General features: G+C 29.5%; 1 protein-coding gene across 4 annotated transcripts; it reads right to left on the bottom strand.

The window, feature by feature from the left end:
• Positions 1 to 2909: 2909 nt before the first annotated feature.
• On the bottom strand, positions 2910 to 15180 carry LOC138937183 (glutamine:fructose-6-phosphate aminotransferase 1). Of its 4 annotated transcripts, none has more exons than XM_070303185.1 (14): positions 14954 to 15180; positions 11798 to 11905; positions 11162 to 11251; positions 10889 to 11032; positions 10108 to 10274; positions 9811 to 9952; positions 8797 to 8820; positions 5705 to 5862; positions 5389 to 5628; positions 5117 to 5315; positions 4771 to 5015; positions 4543 to 4698; positions 4338 to 4466; positions 2910 to 3826 (listed from the first exon to the last, which is right to left on the bottom strand). In XM_070303185.1, exons 1-14 carry the CDS (start codon positions 14958 to 14960, stop codon positions 3581 to 3583), a joined length of 2055 nt encoding a protein of 684 aa, XP_070159286.1. In that variant the 5' UTR covers positions 14961 to 15180; the 3' UTR covers positions 2910 to 3580. The 4 variants fall into 4 exon arrangements, with proteins under 4 accessions (XP_070159286.1, XP_070159287.1, XP_070159289.1 ...); XM_070303186.1 differs by lacking the exon at positions 8797 to 8820 and adding an exon at positions 7387 to 7407; XM_070303187.1 differs by lacking the exon at positions 8797 to 8820 and having other exon boundaries at positions 2911 to 3826.
• Positions 15181 to 20535: the final 5355 nt, after the last annotated feature.

Genomic DNA, 20535 nt, shown 5'->3' with positions numbered 1-20535 from the left:
AAGCAGTGGTATCAACGCAGAGTACTACCAAAAAGTAATGTCGGAATTTTCACTAAGAAACAATAGTTATTTTTTTCTAAATATAGGAAACATTTGCGTGCGTTCAGGAGACACAACCGTTGAGTAGCAATCGAACGTGATTGGTTCTTACTTCTAGAACCAACAAATCAACGTCGAGTGTTGAGAAGACGATGCTCAACAGTTGTGTTTCCTGAACGCGCCCATTATTAAACAATGTATTGATCATTTTGATCCAAAATCTTTTGCAATCTCGCGGGCAGTTTCATAATTCCATCCTTCCGGAACTTCCCATTTTTTCATATCCGAAAAATACAATTTTTCCTAGCCCCGCGTATAAATAACATTTTTACCTGTATCTGTTATCCAATAGGAATAATTTTGCATATCTAAGTTGTATTAGGCTAGCACAAGTCAATTTTCATAGCATAGCGATATTAAGAGCGCTTTACTCTTGAGCGCAGTCCTTCGAATTCTATAATTCGGAATTGTAATATAGGTAGATATTTATTTTTTGCATTTCGGCTTTAAAAGAGAATTTTACAAAAGGATGTAATCTAGTTATAATGTTGCAACAATGTTCTGTGCTGTATGGATTTAGCGTGAAATATTATCATATCTTTCAAAAACTTCGAAAATTATCACGAATTATCACAATAACTAAAAATTTTGTTAAATGATTTTATTTTTGTGATAATTTTTATATAATATTTCAAATTTCTTTTATAATTGTTATTCTAAATATCTGCACAAGTATTATAATTTCATAAAATTAAAATAATAATAAGTAATAGAGTATAAATCATTCGTAACATTTTACTTTTACGTTGTATTTCTGGATAATATTCTATGAATAATGATTTTTGTCTATGATTCTATTAATATTGTAAAAGTTCCGCTTAAAATTTTTATTAATATCTTATCTATATTATCTTTAAAAAAATTTTGAAACTGCAGAATTTATAGTTAACTGTTTCAAGGAAATGCTGAAAAGAAAAAATTCATTGCACATAAATTAAATGTTAATTGTATATAAATTTTAATTAATTTTAGCATTGTATGTGATATATTTCTAAAAATATATATCCTAGTAAATTATAAAATATTTAAGATAACATATGAGTCATTTTGACTTTATCGATATTTTAACAATAGAATATCCTGAAGGCCTAAATCAATAAAAAAAGTGTTTCAAACTTATTTTTTAACTTTTGTTATATATGATCATTTTTTTATAGATATCAAGGAACATATATAAATTTTTGTAAATTTTTGCAAACACTTTGAGACAGCTAAAAAACTGCGACAAGACATTATGACCCATATGTGACCACGGAAACAAAGCAAAAAAATCTACAAGGATTAACTTAATTATTTGCATATATTGCAATGATTATCGTCCAAAGATTAATAAACAAGGTAACATTTTCCACAATGTATCATGCTTGTCTTGAATGTATAATTTCTTGTATAAGATTGAAAATTACATCATACAAAAATGTTATTATTTCCCCGAAATTCGTGTTTTTCACCATACATATATTAAGATATATATACACAATGAAACCTCGAAATAGCGGATAGTACCCCTTACATGCTACGATACTCCGAATGCCATGAGTGGTGATAACAATCCAACCACGTAGCAACGCATAGATCTGTGGACGCAATGTCCTCTCCCGGCGGTGTATTTGAAAGGATGTATTTGTGCAAGTCTCGCACGTTCGCACGGCCTTGAATTTGACGGAAGTGGGGGTAACCTCGTTATAGCGGACTAGAGGCCCATACAATACACTATTTCGAGATTCCATTATATATACATATATACGCACACATGCGGGCTATTCTCATATCGCATATATTATCCATCGTGAAATTTATATATATATGAAAATTTCTATCGTATCTTAATTAAATTGATCACAAAAAAACGTTCTTGGAAAAAGACAATTCATATATATAATCAAATATAAATATATATATATAATTAGATATAAAATAAGAGTCTATATGTTTCTTTTCTTTTGTATAATCTCTATCCGTATAAGTACAGGAAAAATAATAAGAATAATCGACAAAATAATTAGAAGAATAATTTTCACATCATTTGAAGTGAAAAAGATTGCTTATATATAGTTATATGTAAATATATATATATAATTATATATATATAAACAGTTTCTCTCCTTTCAAATTTTTCTAAACTTTTTAAAAAAAAAGAACGATGCGGAAATAATTCTTCTAATTATTTTTCCAATTAGTTTTCTTATTCTTTTTTCCTGTATATTCAAACGGATATTTTACAACAGAAAGAATATATATATAGATATTTTATATCTAATTATATCCCGCGAAAAAATAGTCCATATATTTAAAAAAACTATTTTCCCAGAATACCACACGGGTATTTTGTCAAATTTATCAAAAGATTGATTTATCGAAATAATTATGTTTAAAAAAATTATATTTAAAAACTAGATATATATATATATTATACTAACATATATTATATGAGTTAAAATACGATATTAAATGCGATAAAATGTTTGAAATTTATTTTTCATGTCATCCCTTGAAAAAAAAGAACATTACATTATAATGTGATGTTTAGAATGTACTCCTCGCCAATGATCTTGATATATATTATTAAAGTCATGATCTTGAGGAACGTTCAAAAAGTTTTAGTCGCTCATTGTTAAAAAATTGTTAACAAATAGAAATTCAAGAAAGATTTATATACAATTATATATATATATATATATATCATTTTTAGCGATTGAAAATGTTTTTCTAGTAATGGTGAATTTTATTATTTAACCAATTTCAAAATTCTTTTTCGAAAAATTACTAGTTTACCATATCATGGCAGATGTTTTCCAGATTTTTCTTTAAGAACCTTTAAGTTAAAACAATTGTTGTTTACTATGTGGGATATAACATATGTTACATTACATGTTATATTTATAACAGGAAAATTACAATTACATTAATCGATTACTCATTGATAATGCACCTGTAATATTCAGTTTTGCATTTATATAACATTAATATAATTACGTTTACTGAAATCGAATCAAATATTAAAGATTTTTTATAAATATCAATTTATATACGTTACTATTTTCTATTGTATTTAAACAGTTAGAAGCTGCAGATTTTGCTTAATTTCTGCAGCCAATCTGATGTTAAGTTATATTAACAGATTCTGTTCGATTTTTGCAGCCAATCTATCACATTCTTTGAACAAGTTTTGCTGGCAAATCATAAGCATAATGTGGGTACAGTTGATATTAATTTTTAATAACAACATTTGTTGCCAATCTGCTATCGTATTGACAAAAGTAATAATATATATCGAAGTCAAAAAGTCATTAGCGGGAGATATACTAATGTATTAAATATTTACTATGCCAATGATAATGTTTTTTTTCTTATCTTTGTTATCTTCTTATTTTATATATGATTTTCTCATTTTCGTATGGCTTAAAAAAATTTTGTGACAACATAAAGTCGTGGTATATTTGTGACATATTCCGAAAAAACTCATAGATCTATATGATCTTTATTCAACCGTGACTGACTTTGCCAAATTTCTTGGACAGTCGACATTACAACCGCGCAAAACCGCAATATGGAATGACAATAGTTGCATGGGAATAACAGTGAGAATTCCTTGCAAGCAATCAACTGTTTTGGGTATCTCGAGAGCCCTATCGGCAAAAGCTTTCGTTTCCTCATCTCCTTCCTCGCAAATAACGATCGGTTTGCCATCTCGCGCGGTAACTTGTTGCAGTGCATTCATGCATTTCTGCAAAATAATAAAAAATAATAAAATAATAAAAAATGACACAATTTTATAATATCTCTTAAGTTTGGCTAGCATATAATAATCCAAAATTAGATTAACATTAATTTTTTTATTTATAGAATAAATTATAATTTTGCATAGAAATAAAAACATTTCTCCAACAAAATATCTACAGAAAAATGTTTAATCTACAAATTTTGAACAGAAAAATACTATTAAAGTTATTGAAAACAATAAAATGGATACACATAAATAAAACTTGCATATAGAGATTGACATTATTTATAGTAAATATAAATGAATACTTAGATGATAAAGATGAAGAGGTAGAAATGCATACAAAAAAATTTTCCGCGTCGTATAATTCTCACTTTCATACTTTAAATGATAAGTCGCCTAACTTTTGAATTCTTTTTCATGAAATAATGTACCATAAAAAAAAACTAAAAAAGCTAAGATAAATATATTTCTATAACATAATTGATTATTAAATATTGTTTAATAAGCTTACCACGTATACCGGATCTCTCATTACGATCATAATCACCGGCATAGAATCGTCAACAAGAGCTAATGGACCATGCTTTAATTCACCAGCCATAATTCCTTCGCTGTGCATATATGTCAATTCTTTTACTTTCTGCAATTATAAAGGAATTATTTATACTAACATCAATTGTAAGGAAACATATTCTTGCTTCTTATTACGAACTTACAAGTGCGCCTTCCATACATGTAGCAAAATTGTATCCACGACCCATAATCAACAGAGATTTATGTTGAAACAAAGACTTCGCCAACTCTTTTACTTTATCGTCAAGCTTTAATACTTCGCGAATGAGATTATCAAGATTTTTCAAACCTTCAATAATCTGGAAAATATGTGAATGATTAAATCAGATTTAAATTCGGCTAATATAAATATTAAACACAAGTGAACGTACTTGTAGACGTCTCGCACGAAGAGAGATTCTGTCTTCACTCATTACTAGTGCAAACATCACGAGAGAAATAAATTGCGAAGTATAAGCCTTGGTACTTGCCACACCAATTTCAGGACCGGCGTTGATGTGCACACCACAATGGGACTCGCGACAAATACTACTACCCACCGTATTAGTTATACCCACAATAAGAGCTCCACGACTTTTACAATAACGTAGTGCCATTAATGTATCAGCTGTCTCGCCTATCATTAATAAAAAAAAAAAAAAATGAAATAACTTATCGTTAATCATCTCTGATAGAATCATATAAAGATAGAATCATATAATCGATTTATTATCTTACCCGATTGAGAAATAAAAAAACAAACGTCGTCTCTAAAGACCGGTGTGTTGCGATCCAAAAAATCGGACGCAAGTTCGACCATCACCGGCAATTCTGTCAATTCTTCGAGTAGTTGTCGCGTAGCTATGGCAGAATGGTAGCTAGTACCGCAGCCAATCAGCATAAGCCGTCTGCATCTTTTGATCTCGGGAATATAATCCTACAAAGATTTAGTACTAATATCTTTCCTTAAAACTAAATATGTAAAAGTAATTTTTTTTTGCAAAAGTTACTTTAATTCCGCCCAGAGTGACAGAATTATCTTGAAAATTCAAACGTCCTCTCATAGTGTTCACAACTGACTCTGATTGTTCGAAAATTTCTTTTTGCATGAAGTAATCATAATTGCCCTTCATAATCTGCTGAATCTCCATCTTTAACGTCGTGATCTCACGAGCGTGAGGATCGTCCATACAACGACGAAGACGATGAATGCTCAATGCGCCTTCTCTAACGGCTGCCACATCGTCGTCCTATCGACAAAAAATATATTAGATAACCCTGCGACATTGTGTAAAAACTGGGATAATGTATAACATCAATTCGCACTTCCAGGAATATCACACGATTTGTGTGCTCGATTATGGCACTCGCATCAGAAGCGAAAAAATATTCAACTTCTTTGTCCTCAAGAGGTTGAAATTCGGACGTGCTCTCGCTACGCGGCATGACCGGAAGATCTGGGTTTCTGCCATGCGGCCGGTGATCTGCATAGAAATGAAAACTTTAGCAATGTATTCTATTTTGCGAAGCAAAATATATAAAAGTCTTGTTTTTAAAAAAATATTCTCTTAAATATAATTTTAAAAGCAGAATTGTAAAACAAAATAAAATATTATATTCTGCTACAAAGTTTATATTTTATTCGATTAAAATATTCTCGAAGTAATAACAAACACATTATATTTATAAGAATTGCTTGTAACAATGTTATAAAAAATATATTATAATATTAATTATTATAATACAGAGTTTATATACAGAGATAAATCATATACAGAATGTTTTAGAAATAAGCAGTCAAACTTTAGGAGTATACTGTATTTACCGTAATAATGAAAAAAGTCATATAAACATATAAATCTGAAAACGCTTCTTTTTCGATTTATAAACTTTTTATATTTACGATAGACTGGCAAATATATCTGTCAAGAGTTTCAAGTAAAAGCAAACAAAAAAAATTTATAATTCGAAAAATCAGTCTAAAAAAATTATAACTCGAAAAGGAAGCATTTCCAGATTTATGTTATATGACTTATGTTCTTTTTTTATCATTATGATTAATACGCTCAATATGCTCTTAAAGACTACCTATTTTTGAAATATTTTGCATATTAAAAACATATTTGTACATTACTATATCATTGTGAGTGGTAGAAAGAAGGATACCTTTTCATTTTGCGACTATGTTAGTGATAAAAAAGATTCAAAGTTGATAACTAAAATATTCAAGATTAAAATAATTAATTAATAATCCAAATTTTTCTGTATTATTTATACAGATTTACACATAAGTTAAAATAAAATAAAAATGCTGTGTTTTTTCCTATTTTCTAAGCCCCACACCAAATTGGCATAAGATGTAATATCATACAATGTAATAACATCAATAGAGATAATTAGCAATCATCATAAAAACAAAAAATTATATCTTACAATACCTATAAATATTAACAATACCCAAATGTTAATGTCCAGCAAAATAATGACAATATCACCGTGACGAAAGTTAATATAAATAATTCCGATGCCAATAACCAATAATATAATAACAATGATTAAGACGCACGATCAGTAAGGCTATTAATGGGCTATTAATATATCCTTATTAAGCAGATTTAAAATAGTACTCATTATATAATAATATTCTACATACTTTCCTAATAATGAAAGAAAGAATAAATTTCAATAGGTATTATATGATTCGTTATACAAATTATATTTTCAATATGAATAATAGGTGAGAAATGGGAATAATTTGTAAATTATATACCTCACACACAGAATGATTATATAGAAAGACGATTATGATACACGTGCTGCAAGCATGGCGTAATTGCCCATCATCCATTCTTATCTTTATGCACGAAGGTAGGCAAGACATCCAAGCGCTTATTCAAGTTAAAAAAGAATAATTATGTTTATTTATCACAGGTAAATCATAATTTTTCCATAAAATAAGATAATAAAGTACAAGAGCAAGGAAGCTTAAACTTAACATGAAGTATTACCTTTAGACGGTGCTTCACCTTCTGCACAGAATGGGACGCGGGAGGAGAAAAACGAGAAAGAAAACAAAAATGATTAGCGCACAAATAATGCGGCGATAGTAACAGCGTAACAAAATCAATATAATAAATAAATATTGCGTGGCATAAAAAATGAGCATTAAGCACGCGATGAGTATTAAAACAATACGATTAAAGTTTGAAAAAAGATATTTTTTTTTCTTAGAATTTCTTTATTTTTTGAACGATATTTTCATTTTTCAAAATTTTTATCAATTTTTTTTTATATCTTTTTGCAAACTTCAATTATGTCATTACAAAACACATATATTATATCATATAAAAACCGCAAATACATAAATCTTGTCTATATATATATATTAATTGTATATATATACAATCAATTTTTATCAATTTTATTTCAAAAAATCGATGAAAATTATATATTAACTATCTAAAACTCTGTTTGTTACAATAAAATATCACACACACGGAAATATTTGAGATATAATTATTATAATTTTATTATATTTGAATTATTTAATATCTTTTAATTATGTAATATCTAAATTTTAATAATTTTTTTTTGTTACGACCATCAAAACTTCGGTTTTGATTTGTATAGGCAGCGCCAACTTTTTTTATATTTAAAAAGCTCTTCTCTGTATTACAGTTTTTTGGATGGACTCCTCTTTCTTGAAAAATATATCTTAGGAACCAAAGACATGCTCCAGCTGATTTAAAATGCAAATTATTTAGAATTTCACGTTGCTAATAAATATATATCTTAAAATGAAGGTAATCGATGATGATAAGGTTTCCTTTTTTATGAATATTCATTGATCGCTTAAAAAGTCTTGAAATATTTTCATATTATTATGATAAAAGTCATTAATTTATAAAAAAAAAAATTATGAAAGCTTTGTCATGTAAATAAGATCTGCGTCATTCATAATTCATTTGGCGCAAACACAGAAATATGCCAATTAGCGAGCGAGTGAATGTTATTGTGTTAAAGTGATAAAACGAAAGAATTAAAAACAGGACCTTGCGATCATCAAAATTAATGAAAGTACTCTGCGTTGATACCACTGCTTGAACAAATGTGAAAAGTCATGAAAAATATTGATTTATATAAACATTAATTACTGAATCTTTAATTACCGGATTTTGCGACAGAGTAGCTGGATAGTTCAATAATAATAGATAAATTAAGCAATACAGACGCATATTTACACACACATATATACAATATACATATATATTTAAGCGATATAATTACATCGACGGGTAACATTTCGATTTACATACCACATAGAGATACCGCGTGTTCTCTTTTCATTCTCTTATTATAGTGAGAGATCCAGTGGCGAGAAAAATAATCAAGACAAATTTAATATAGAGTGTATATACCTTTGTTTGTGCAGTGAAGGTCATCTGATGGCGTAAAAGTAGTAGAACATAACCGCAAGGTGTTCATGCAAAAGAAATACTTATATAATAATCCACATTAAATTCGCACGGAAAGAATGCAGCACTATTTGTAAAAATTTAAGAAATAGGCAATAGGAGTATTTAGATTAACAATCATGCATTTGAACTCTACCAATTACAATACAAAAATAAAATAAAAAAAGGTGTGAAACAAAATCGCAAGCAAAAAAACATTAATTATAAACAAAATATTTTATATTTATATATATTATTATATTTAATACTATTGAATAATATAAAAAAATAGGTCAAGAGAAAGAAAGGAGGAAAAATATAATTTTTAGTCTGGAAAAAGGTTTTTACTTGAATAAATACATGTATTTATTCAAGTAAAAACCTGACACACAACATGATACACAAAGACTCCAATCGCGAATATGCAGCAGATACTTTTCTGATAACAATATCAGATAATATTTTATTAATTTCAACAATCACCTAATATAATACTTTTGATCAATTGCATCTATATATGATCAAAGTGCAAAATGACAACATAACAACAATAATAACAACATAATAAAGCCGAATATTATTTAGTTACATGAGCGCTAATTTCTTTCCATATCGAATAATTCATAGTTCGGATTAATGGGAAAAGCACATGCTTATGTTAGTTATATCAGCCACTTTTCTTTTGAATGTAGAATCACGTGAGACACGGGATCAATATTGGAGGTAAATTAATTAGATCTTTAAGCATTACCGCTTTCGCGTATCTTCGCCAATCGATTATTGCAGAGAATGATAGATGTGTTCTTAATATTCTTCACTTCTAAAAATGCTCGACTTTTTATACTGGTACGACCGACGTTGAGGCACCGACAATTTTAATTTCTACCCATGACGTCGATCAAAAATAATTCTTTGATCTCTTCATGACGCTCACCGTACCATAATATGTATAAATCGAAATTGGATCCGCAAACTTACCTTTTCCGTACAAAATAGGCACATGATCGGTAGCCAATCTCGTTTTCGTTTTGATACCAACAAGAAGCGGCGATCCTCGCCTCGTAGCCACACATTCATCTGGGAAGTACTTGCTTTTGAAGCAAAGAGCAAAAGCTCCTTCCTAAAATGTTTTTTATATCATTATCTCTTTTTTTGTTTTAAATTTATTATTTTAATAAAAAGTAAAAGATAATAGAATTTTTTTTATTTTAATTTAATTTACTCTATTTTTCGATAAAAAAAAATTCTTTTTTATCTTTCCTTCATAATTCTTACCAATTGTTGAACAACTTGCTCAACGAGTTCGCGAAATGAGTATGTAGGATGCTGTACCCACAGATGATGAATCAATTTGGCAATAACTTCGGTATCAGTGTCGCTCTCGAATACGTATCCTCTCTGTTGCAGCAGAGTTTTGACTTCCTTATAATTTGTCACGATACCTATGTTCAAGATAATTATATATTATAAAGAATTGAAATATTTTTAAAACAAAACGCATTCATATACAAACTTTTTCAATCGATAAGGACTTATAATTCTGTTGCATCTTATTTTACAAAAAAATATTTCAGACGAAAATTGTATAATATCGAGAAGGAAGTAACAACGGTTTAATGTTATTTACGATCTCTAAAATCATAATGATTTTTTTCTAATAGAAACTTTTTTTCACAAAATTTTCAGCTTCGTCAATCCAAAATCAACATTTGTAGGGTATGGACATTTTTTTTAAGATTTGTAAGTAGTTTTGATATATTTAGATAAGAAACAAGAAAAAATCATGATCAACTTCGAGAAATATTTTTAGTCCTTTATCCAATAAGAACACAATTTTAAGAAAATATAAATATACCTGTTCTCTCTTAAAAATTTTCCCACAAACTGCATAATTCTGAATAGAACATTCTATTCTATTTTGCAATTTTGCTCACAAAATGAGAGATAATCTCATTTTTAAAAAGAGGTGATTATTTTTTTATACGCGCGTAGCTTTTCATCTATTTATGCTTTTTTGGTTAAAACATGATCTTATATTACGATATAAGAATATTACCATTATGAACAACGACAAAGGCATGCTCACTATCAGAGCGTTGAGGATGAGCATTCACTTCTGATGGCACACCATGAGTCGCCCATCGAGTGTGAGCGATACCGACATGGCACTGAACTTCCGATTCGAAATCTAGATTGGTACCTGCGAATAAACATTAAAGATTTTACATTGCATCCGATTTGATATACGCGTATCTCTATTTTTCCATGACAATAATAAAAATAGATAGAAAAAATAGTCTCCCAGTCTAAAGTTGCAGCCAACACTTACGGCAAAATATCTCCTCCTCAAGAGCCTTAACTTTTCCCTGCTTCTTGATAATCGACATGTCCTTGCCATCCGCGCTATCGACGGCGACGCCTACAAAAGAACATTTCGTAAAAAACTTTCTATGACCAATGTATCGTAGTGCTTTATTTATTTATTTATTAGCTTGCGCGAGGACGAAACAACTTTTCCCTTCTCTCTTTGTTAGAAACAGGTTTGCTAATTAAGACTAGGACTGGATAAAAAGAGCAAAGTAACTGAATCAAATACAATCGGAATTTAATACTACTTTTTTTACTATAGTAGAGATATATTCAATGACTTACATGTCATTTGAAATTGCTTTTTACATTCTTGTATTTTTGAGAGTGAAACACGGGAAGATCGTTATTTCATACTTTCTTCATAACACATAAAGTAAGAAAAGATCATGGAAAGTGTTATTATTATTTTTCAAATATTTTTTAAACTTTATAAATTATAACATTTTTTCTATTCATTTTATTTGCTAGTATAAGAAAGATATATCAAAATTCTTTTACCACTATTCACAACGTTTTATATTTTGCCTCGCTTTTCGCAAATGTATATGCAATTTTACGTGAGAAAAAATTTTTGCAATTAAACATATCATTTTACCTGCAGAATCATATCCGCGATATTCTAATCTTTTTAGACCAACAACTAGCAGCTCCAAAATTTCCTTCCTGTTCTTCGGCGTCATATAATTCAGATAAGCGAAAATTCCTGGAAATCCAAAGATACATAATTTATTACTCGAATTGTCGATATATACTTCATAAAAATATGATCGTATTCAATTATCATTGAGATATCATTGATAGTGAAAGATATTAAAATCCTTCCATGTATATATATATAAGCCATATTTATTATATATAAATTATAATAAATCGAAATTTTTAACTAAATTGAAACATAATAAAAAATAATAATCAAATCATTAGAGCTATGTCTAAATGAAAACTAAACAGAATTTTGTCACACACACACACACACACACACACACACACACACACACACACACACACACACACACACACACACACACACACACACACACTCTCTCTCTCTCTCTCTCTCTCTCTCTCTCTTTCTAAAAATCAAATTTGAATGTTATAATTATTATCTTCTCCTCCTTTGTTTATGACTTGTCATTCATCTATACAATTACTGGTGATTAATGTACATAATTAAGTGTTAATCACCGTCTTCTGATCAAATGTTATATATCAAAAATCTTTGGTATTATTTTATATAAATAGTTGATCAGCGTATAGACGTCGTTATTTATTATTAAGCGTTAAATTTGAAAATTCTAAATGTGTCAGACCCCGATTAAAAATTTACAAAAAACGATACAAGAATACGTTGATAAAGAGATGGTTTTTCAACTTTGAAATAATAAAAAAATTTTAATAGTACAATATAATGACTATTTGAATTATACAATAATTATCTGAATTTATTTATTGTTAAAATCACGATTACAAAGTTATCAAAATTGTTCCAATTGTGTTGCTTTATAATTATAAAATGTATATTAAATTTTATAAATCTTTGTAGTTGCACGCGAAGTAAGCTGTCAATGTCGCGCAAAAAAATCTGAAGAGCGCAAGAGAATATATTTTAAATATTATTTTTTAATATTTAAGTAATTCAAACCATATTTGCGTCTGTAAACGCAATAAATAAAGTATTAAAATATAATGATATAAAATTATCGTAATATTAAAGTATTAAACATACATACAATGCTTAAAAAAAAAAGCGTAGTATAATATATTACAATATATTACTAATCTCTTGTGGTATACATTCAATAATGATTTAAATATTCGAGGGTATATGTTTCTTCGAAAATATTTAAAACTCGAGTACTTAGAAACTGAATTTGTACAAAATATAGTTGGATCTCTAACGAGATTAATAAAATGATAGGAACGATCGAAAAGAAAAAAGTTGCGTCGAAAGGTGAATATTTCTGCTAAATGTCATATGCTAACTATCCTATATCGCTTGTACTCTCCCAGGTTTGCGCACCACGAAAAGCAGACTTTCACTCGACCAGACCGATCGTCGTCGACATTTCCTGATATCAAACCAGAAACTATTTCTCATCAGCAAGTATAGCATACTTACATTTTAACATATATATATATCGATAATATGTTTTATATTCTGTTTGAATGAATGAGAATATTCACTCAATTATAAAATACTAATTATCTCATCTTTAATTTACTTTGAAATAACGTAGACAAGTGATAATCAATATTGCATTCATGTAAACATAAAAGATGCTTAGTAAACAGATATATCTTCCATAAATTAGAGAAACATGTCTCGATCCTGCTTATCAATTGCAATTATCAATTGCATTTTGTGTTGGTTACTAACATGGTAAATTAATTTAAAAGAGATAAAGCAAAAAAAAATTGTTCTATTTATACTACTATATTTATCAAAAATTTTATAATTTTAATATGAAAGTCGAAATATATAATTATTAGATAGTAGAATTATTTGATATAAAATATTATAATAATATCTCTCTTTCTCTCCGTTATATCTAAAATGTCAATAATTAAGACTTCTGTGTTCTCATTGCAGCTATATCTCTATCACAGTATATATTGAAATAAATTATAGAATACCTCATCAATCTTTTCATAATTATCTTAATATTGATATATATATATATATATATATATATATATATATATATATATATATATATATATGATAGTAATGAGGGAAAGCGATAAAAAAAAAAAAAACTCTCTGTTTAAAGCAAAGCAAAGATGACTTCCTAATCTCTGTGTAAGTGCCTGTATTTAAAATAAAATCATGCTAACTAATATTCTTTTCAAAATTGAGCAACCTTTATTCGAAAGATTTTTCTATTAAACAGGTTTCTTTAATAGAATTTAAGTGAAAGTGGCGATTTCTAATGACTCACTCTGTATAACATTTTATTAAAACAATTTTTTTTTTTTTTTATTATAGACAATAAAATTTAAGTTTTTATGGAGCTAAGTATTTAGCTAAGTATCTATGATGCTAGGCACATTAATTGTAAGAGAAATTTAATTTTATAAAACATCTACAGATCAATAAATATATCTTTTCAATATGTTTTCCGCTTACAGGAAATAAGCAAATACCTTTTGATAAGCTAAATGCTAAGAAAAATTTTTTTTTTTTTTTAATCTTAGATTAGACAAAAGTTTATGAGTTCAGAGGAATAATTATATTAATTTACATGAAATATATTTCATATGGATACGAATTTCATGCAATAACAACAGAAAATATAATAACATATTGTTAATGGTATTTAATCCGATTTTAAAATTTAACTTCTTTTTTTAACTATTAAATTCATTTTTTTATACAATAATACAAGCGAGAGAGAAGTATTGTGCTCAAGGAAATTAAAGTTTTGTTCGTTATTCTATTTTTGCTCGTTATGCCGGTTTGACAATACAATGATTATATGTATATCGACGTGTAGCAACCAAACGATGCGTGCAATACGTTACACTTGTGCCGCTTAAATTCATCGCAAATGTATACACTGTATAGCTTTCTAAACATAATAGTTGAATAGAATATGATAACGACACTTGCGGTTGATCTGGCGGAATCTACGATCGCATAACGTCTATATAACGAATTCAATTCGCCATTCATTAACTGCTATGTCAAGCCGGTGGAGAAAGTGACGGCGGTGTTTACGCATGATACGTACGAAAAATTCGATATACTTACCACACATGTTACGGAGATTGTTTTTATCTGCCACGTATGTGAGAACAAGAGAATACAGTGAATGTAGAAAGACGAACGGACAGTGAAATATTGATGCAAGTAAAGGCGAAATGTCACACTCGTTTAATATCCGGCGCGTACTGCTCCGAAATACAGTCTGAGCTGTGCGGCAGCGTGTTTGCAACTCTTATGACGTGTGAACAGCAGCAGCACTGTCAATTCGTAGGACGACGTGGGACGTGGGATCCCCACCCATTGATGCCAAGATGGAGACTCTAGGGGCGCGTTCCATTTAACGACCGCAACGCTCCCGAGCATCATCTATCTTTGTTTAATTTTCAATGAACGACAAGGATGAAATGGTACCGTAAGCGTTGCGGTCGTTAAATGGAACGCGCCATAGCAATACGCAACGTAATAGAGGGGATAACGCATATAAACGAAAACCGTGGATGCGCAAAGCGCACCACACATTTTTTGTACATATACAGGGTGTCCGACAAGTAAACGATCAAACGAAAGGTGGAGGTAGATCGGATCAAACTGAGTCGAAAAGTCCTGAGCCATTTTTTTTTATAACGCTTAATAAAGGAGTTATTGTTGAGTAAAGTCTGGCCAATCAGCGCCGATCTTTAACCGGGCGCACGTGGATGAACCGTGCGCCTGATAGTGTGCACCGCTGCATACTTCAGCGCGCGACTCACCGACGTGCGCCCGGCTAAAGGTCGGCGCTGATTGGCCAGACTTTACTCAACAATAACTCCTTTATTAAGCGTTATAAAAAAAAATGGCTCAGGACTTTTCGACTCAGTTTGATCCGATCTACCTCCACCTTTCGTTCGGTCACTTACTTGTCGGACACCTTGTATATATATTTTATATGTGGGTACTTATGAAATGGCATAAATATAATATTTTAATATTAATATTAAGAATTCTTTCCAAACAAATTTACAAAGAAAGTATTTAATAATTTTTATATATTTAAATATAACAAAAAATTTTTTTTTTAATTAAAATTTGTTGATGATATGGATTCAAACTCTTGTGTTTCTAGCACGATATAGACTGAATATTTTGAACTGCTAATATATATATATAATCAATCTTTCGTTCTTATGGAAAAGTTGTAAGTTGATTGGCTACTGCGTTATCTTTCGCCGCGCAAGCGTTGTTGCGTTCTAATATGTACAGAAGCCATCGGAGATTGTGATAAAACACTGGAAATCATTAAATTATGCCCTATGTTTATACTTTTTTCCGTTTCGAAATGTTTAATTGACCAATCTGGGCGAATATTTTCTTATATTTTGAAGCGAAAATAGCGTTATGTGGAGTGCATTTACGTAAGCGCAAAGACGCCTTATTGTAGACCTAGATAGCTTCAAGTTTCAATGGGCGCATTCAGCGGACTCAACAGTCGAGCATTTCTTGTCAACAATCGATATTGATTTGTTGGTTCCAAAAATAAGAACCGATTACATGTTGTTTCCTATCTATGTTCTACCGACTCTATGCCGCTTCTGTCACGTCCCTATCAATTCCCTAGCTTACGCTTCTTCTTCTTCTTCTTCTTCTATGGCTGTTTGGGCATTAGATTCGCCCATACACCATTGTTTCTTATGGAAATAATAATAATAATAATAAGTATCCTCTTACAAGAGGAGAAGGTCCAAAAAAAAAAATGAAAATGAAAAAAATGAAAAAAAAATTTAAAAAATCCCTAGCTTACGCACTGATTAGGCCACAGACTTCTATATAATACTAGATCGCTAACTCCTGCGAATACATGGCCCCGAAAAGTATGTACACAACATATGCGCACACAGCACATATACACATGATTCTTACTTAGATCACGCATATGTAGATGTTTACTTCTCATATACGTGATACCTGGTGATACATACTTTTCGAAGTCAATTTTTTGGTCAGTATGTAAGAGAGTTAGCGGTCTAGTATCATATAGAAATGGATTAGGCTGCGTTCGGAAACTTACTCGTGTGCACGCGAGCGTCGTTCTATTTTTATTTAACTTTTAGTAAATAAAGAAGATAAAATGACGCTCGTGTGCACACTGTGTACATGAATGATGTTTCCCAATGCAGCCTTATAGCGTTTTCGAATGTAGCAGATTTAACCGTTCGGAGAGCGATTAATGATGTTATTGCCAATAAAAAATTTGAATTCATAGTAAAATAGTGATTAATTGATTCGGGTTGGGTTAAAACTCGTTTATTCGAAAACGCTATTAATCATACTACCTCTCTATCCTACTATATACACTCTATCCTACTCTACACCTCCCTTTCTACAGCTTCTTCATCTTATTTCTTCTTATATTCTATCACTTCAAGTGAGGGTGAAAATTACAAGAATGAAGAATTTACTAGGTTTGGACCAATAAAATTATACATTTTTTAGTAAATTCACTTATTTTTGCAATTTTTACCCTCACTTAAATTACAGAATCGATATCTAATATTTTCCACTACTCCAGCTATTCCATTCTTTTTATCTTCCCAATTCCCTCCTTTTCTCCCCACACTCACACAGGTGTATATCAACTGGACACTGCTTATTGGCCAATTGAAAATGAAGCTCTTTGATTGGTCAATCGTGGACGCGTTCCGATATTTGCTACTAGTGCACGTGACGTAAACTATAGATTTTCAATACTGACAGTGAATATCAGAACGCAGCCCGTATTGGTAACCCTATTTTGGAATCGGTCAATATGAATGGTTATGTCCAATCGCATTGTGTCTAAATAAATTCCCCTCCCCTCCTCACACTACCTTAAGCCCGTATCAGACTACGCATTGAAGATTGAGATTCAAGATTCAAGATTGAAATTTAACCAATGAAAATAAAGAAATTTTAGTCCCTTTTGTTCTGATTGGTCAAATTCCAATTTTTAATCTTCAATCTTCAATTTTCAATGCGTAGTCTGATACGGGCTTTATTATATATATATTATTCTCTCACACTCATGCATCTTCTCCATCAAATATATCTTTCTAATATCGCATTACCGCAACCGTCTATCTCAATCGTTATACTCGAAACAGATACCGGAAACAGAAGTTCACGATTCATTTTAAATTATCGTGTAATATATAACACATATGAAATAGATAAATCATAATTTTTTCATCCTATATCGATTAAGTATTGGGAGAGAGGGATATTAGATTTTTTTTCGTATTTTCTGCTTTTTATTCAGAGCTCTGAGTAGCAGCTCACAAGATGTAGGCTACGTTCCGTTTCATGCATGATGCGCATAATTCATAACTTATCCTTATTTAACATTCGATGACAACAAAGATAAGTATAACGCATTACGCGCATCGTGCATGAAACGGAACACAGCCATAAAAGAAACTCTTAACATTTTTACGCTCAAGTCAATACTGCGAGAAATATTTTGATTTTTCGTATGGCATTTTGCGAAAACCTATTTTGCTGATCTGTAAAAATTATGAAAGGAAGAGCAAATAAGACAAAAGATATCACTGTCATCATGATTGGTTACATACCTCGTTCGTACATGTATTTCTACCATGCTAACAATAAATAAGATGCCTACAGAGGGTTTACACTAATACATATATATATATATATATATATATATATATATATATATGTATGCTATTATGCATGTTTTAATATACAAAATATATGTAAATATCTATGTGTATTTTAAAATATGATATAATATACTAAGAAATACTTTAAATAATTTTGTAAACATTTTATTTTCACATCTGAATACAAAACTAAAATCGCTGATAATATGACAAAATTTAAAATTTATAGATTTAATTTATAAGGAGAGTTTATACAAAATTTATACGCGAATGAAAGAAATTAATTGATTTAAAGAATCTTTTCTACGCGCGCGCATATATATATATAATGTATATTAGTTTGATATTTATCTTACGATTGTAGACAGATAGCAAAATTACAAAAACAGTTTCTGTATATAATCGTTTTTATCGAAATAATCGCATTAGCAATATAAATATTTCTACATGTATCAATAATTGTCTAATCTATGTTTTAATCAAGTACTATCAAGATTTTATATTGAAAAATTTTTTTTACAAATCGTGTGTATCTAACCAAATGTCTAACAAATTATTTTCATTTAAAATAAATCGCAAGAATTTCGCGAAATACTTCGATAAATTTTAATTTTCAGATTAAACAGGTATATCTGACATAATCGTTTTATTTTTTAAATTTTAAACCAGATGCCACAGTGTAGACAAGTGGCATTTCAGGCTATACAAATATTCTTTTCGCAGAAAATTTATTACATAATATTGACTTAGCAAAGAAATTATATTTAGAACATATAAGTTTTCATCAATAAAATTTCGTCATACTTTACTTCATCTTCGCTATACCATTACAATAGTTATATAAAAATCTAGTTTATATATATTGAAGGAATGTAGAGGTGAGATTCTAAAAGTGACAAATATTGCGCGCAATTATTACTTTTAATTAAATAATAACGTGCACACAAAGTTCTTAATGTTTTAACACATAGATTTATAAGCATATCGAGACATATATGATGTATTTCCCATATGTACATATATTTAAATTTGTATATTAATGATCTTGTATGCTTATATTTCTAAAAGAAAATTTCCTTTACTGTTCATAAAAAAGTCATAACACTATATTACTATATCCCAGAAACAGCTCACCGCATCTACTAATGGCAGATTCTTAAAATTATTTGGAAATGATTTTTTTCTTTGCGAAAATGTAGAGGCATCAATAATGACCGAGTTATATGCCCTTCTTCGATATTTTTGTTGAAGAAAAATTGTCTCCACATGAAATCTGTCGTTAATAGCTGGTGCGCCAATTCTTGGACACATATCCTGTATATGTATAAATAATAATTACATATTATATAATATTTGCATAATGATAAAACAAAAGCTATCATAATTGATATCGCAAACTTACTATAATAAAACTAATTTTGCGAAACATGTTTAAATATATTCGTAAGTAAATTGTTTTAAAAATACATAATTCCTCTGTTTTTTTTTTTAGATTATTTTTATTTCTCTGAAATACATTATAAGAAAAAAATGTCTTTTGCTATAGAGCTACGAGTTTGAAAAGCATATTGTGAAATATATGATAGGTTTGCTTCAATTACAAAATTTAAGCGTACTTGCAACGCAGTCTTTTTTGAACTAGTAGTATGGAACAATTTAGAATGTAGTGATATTTCTCTCGAGAGAGCGCATTTGAAAAAAATTAATTGCCATTGACCAGCATAGTAAAATAAAAATGTTCTTTTTACAAAGTCTTGTGAAGCATTTGGCGACTTCGCCACCGCAACCTGTAAGTACGCAATCGAGTAAACGCATTGTTTAGGCCTTTAGGTCTTAGGCAACCGCTACTCTGTTATAAACAACAATTTTATAGGCCCTACATAATGACAGATGTGGCAAAATTAATATCGTTTAATAAGTTTTTCATGACGATATTGCTTATTCCCAGTTGATTGGCGATATAGTTTCATAATTCGAGAATGTTTGAAAGTC

This window comes from Polyergus mexicanus, unplaced genomic scaffold, assembly GCF_030449975.1.
Source record: "Polyergus mexicanus isolate NDT 795.1 unplaced genomic scaffold, iyPolMexi1.0 SCAF_10, whole genome shotgun sequence".
In the NCBI taxonomy this organism is placed as follows: domain Eukaryota; kingdom Metazoa; phylum Arthropoda; class Insecta; order Hymenoptera; family Formicidae; genus Polyergus; species Polyergus mexicanus.
The sequence above is the reverse complement of the archived record's forward strand: the minus strand, read 5'-3'. Positions and strand labels throughout refer to the sequence as shown.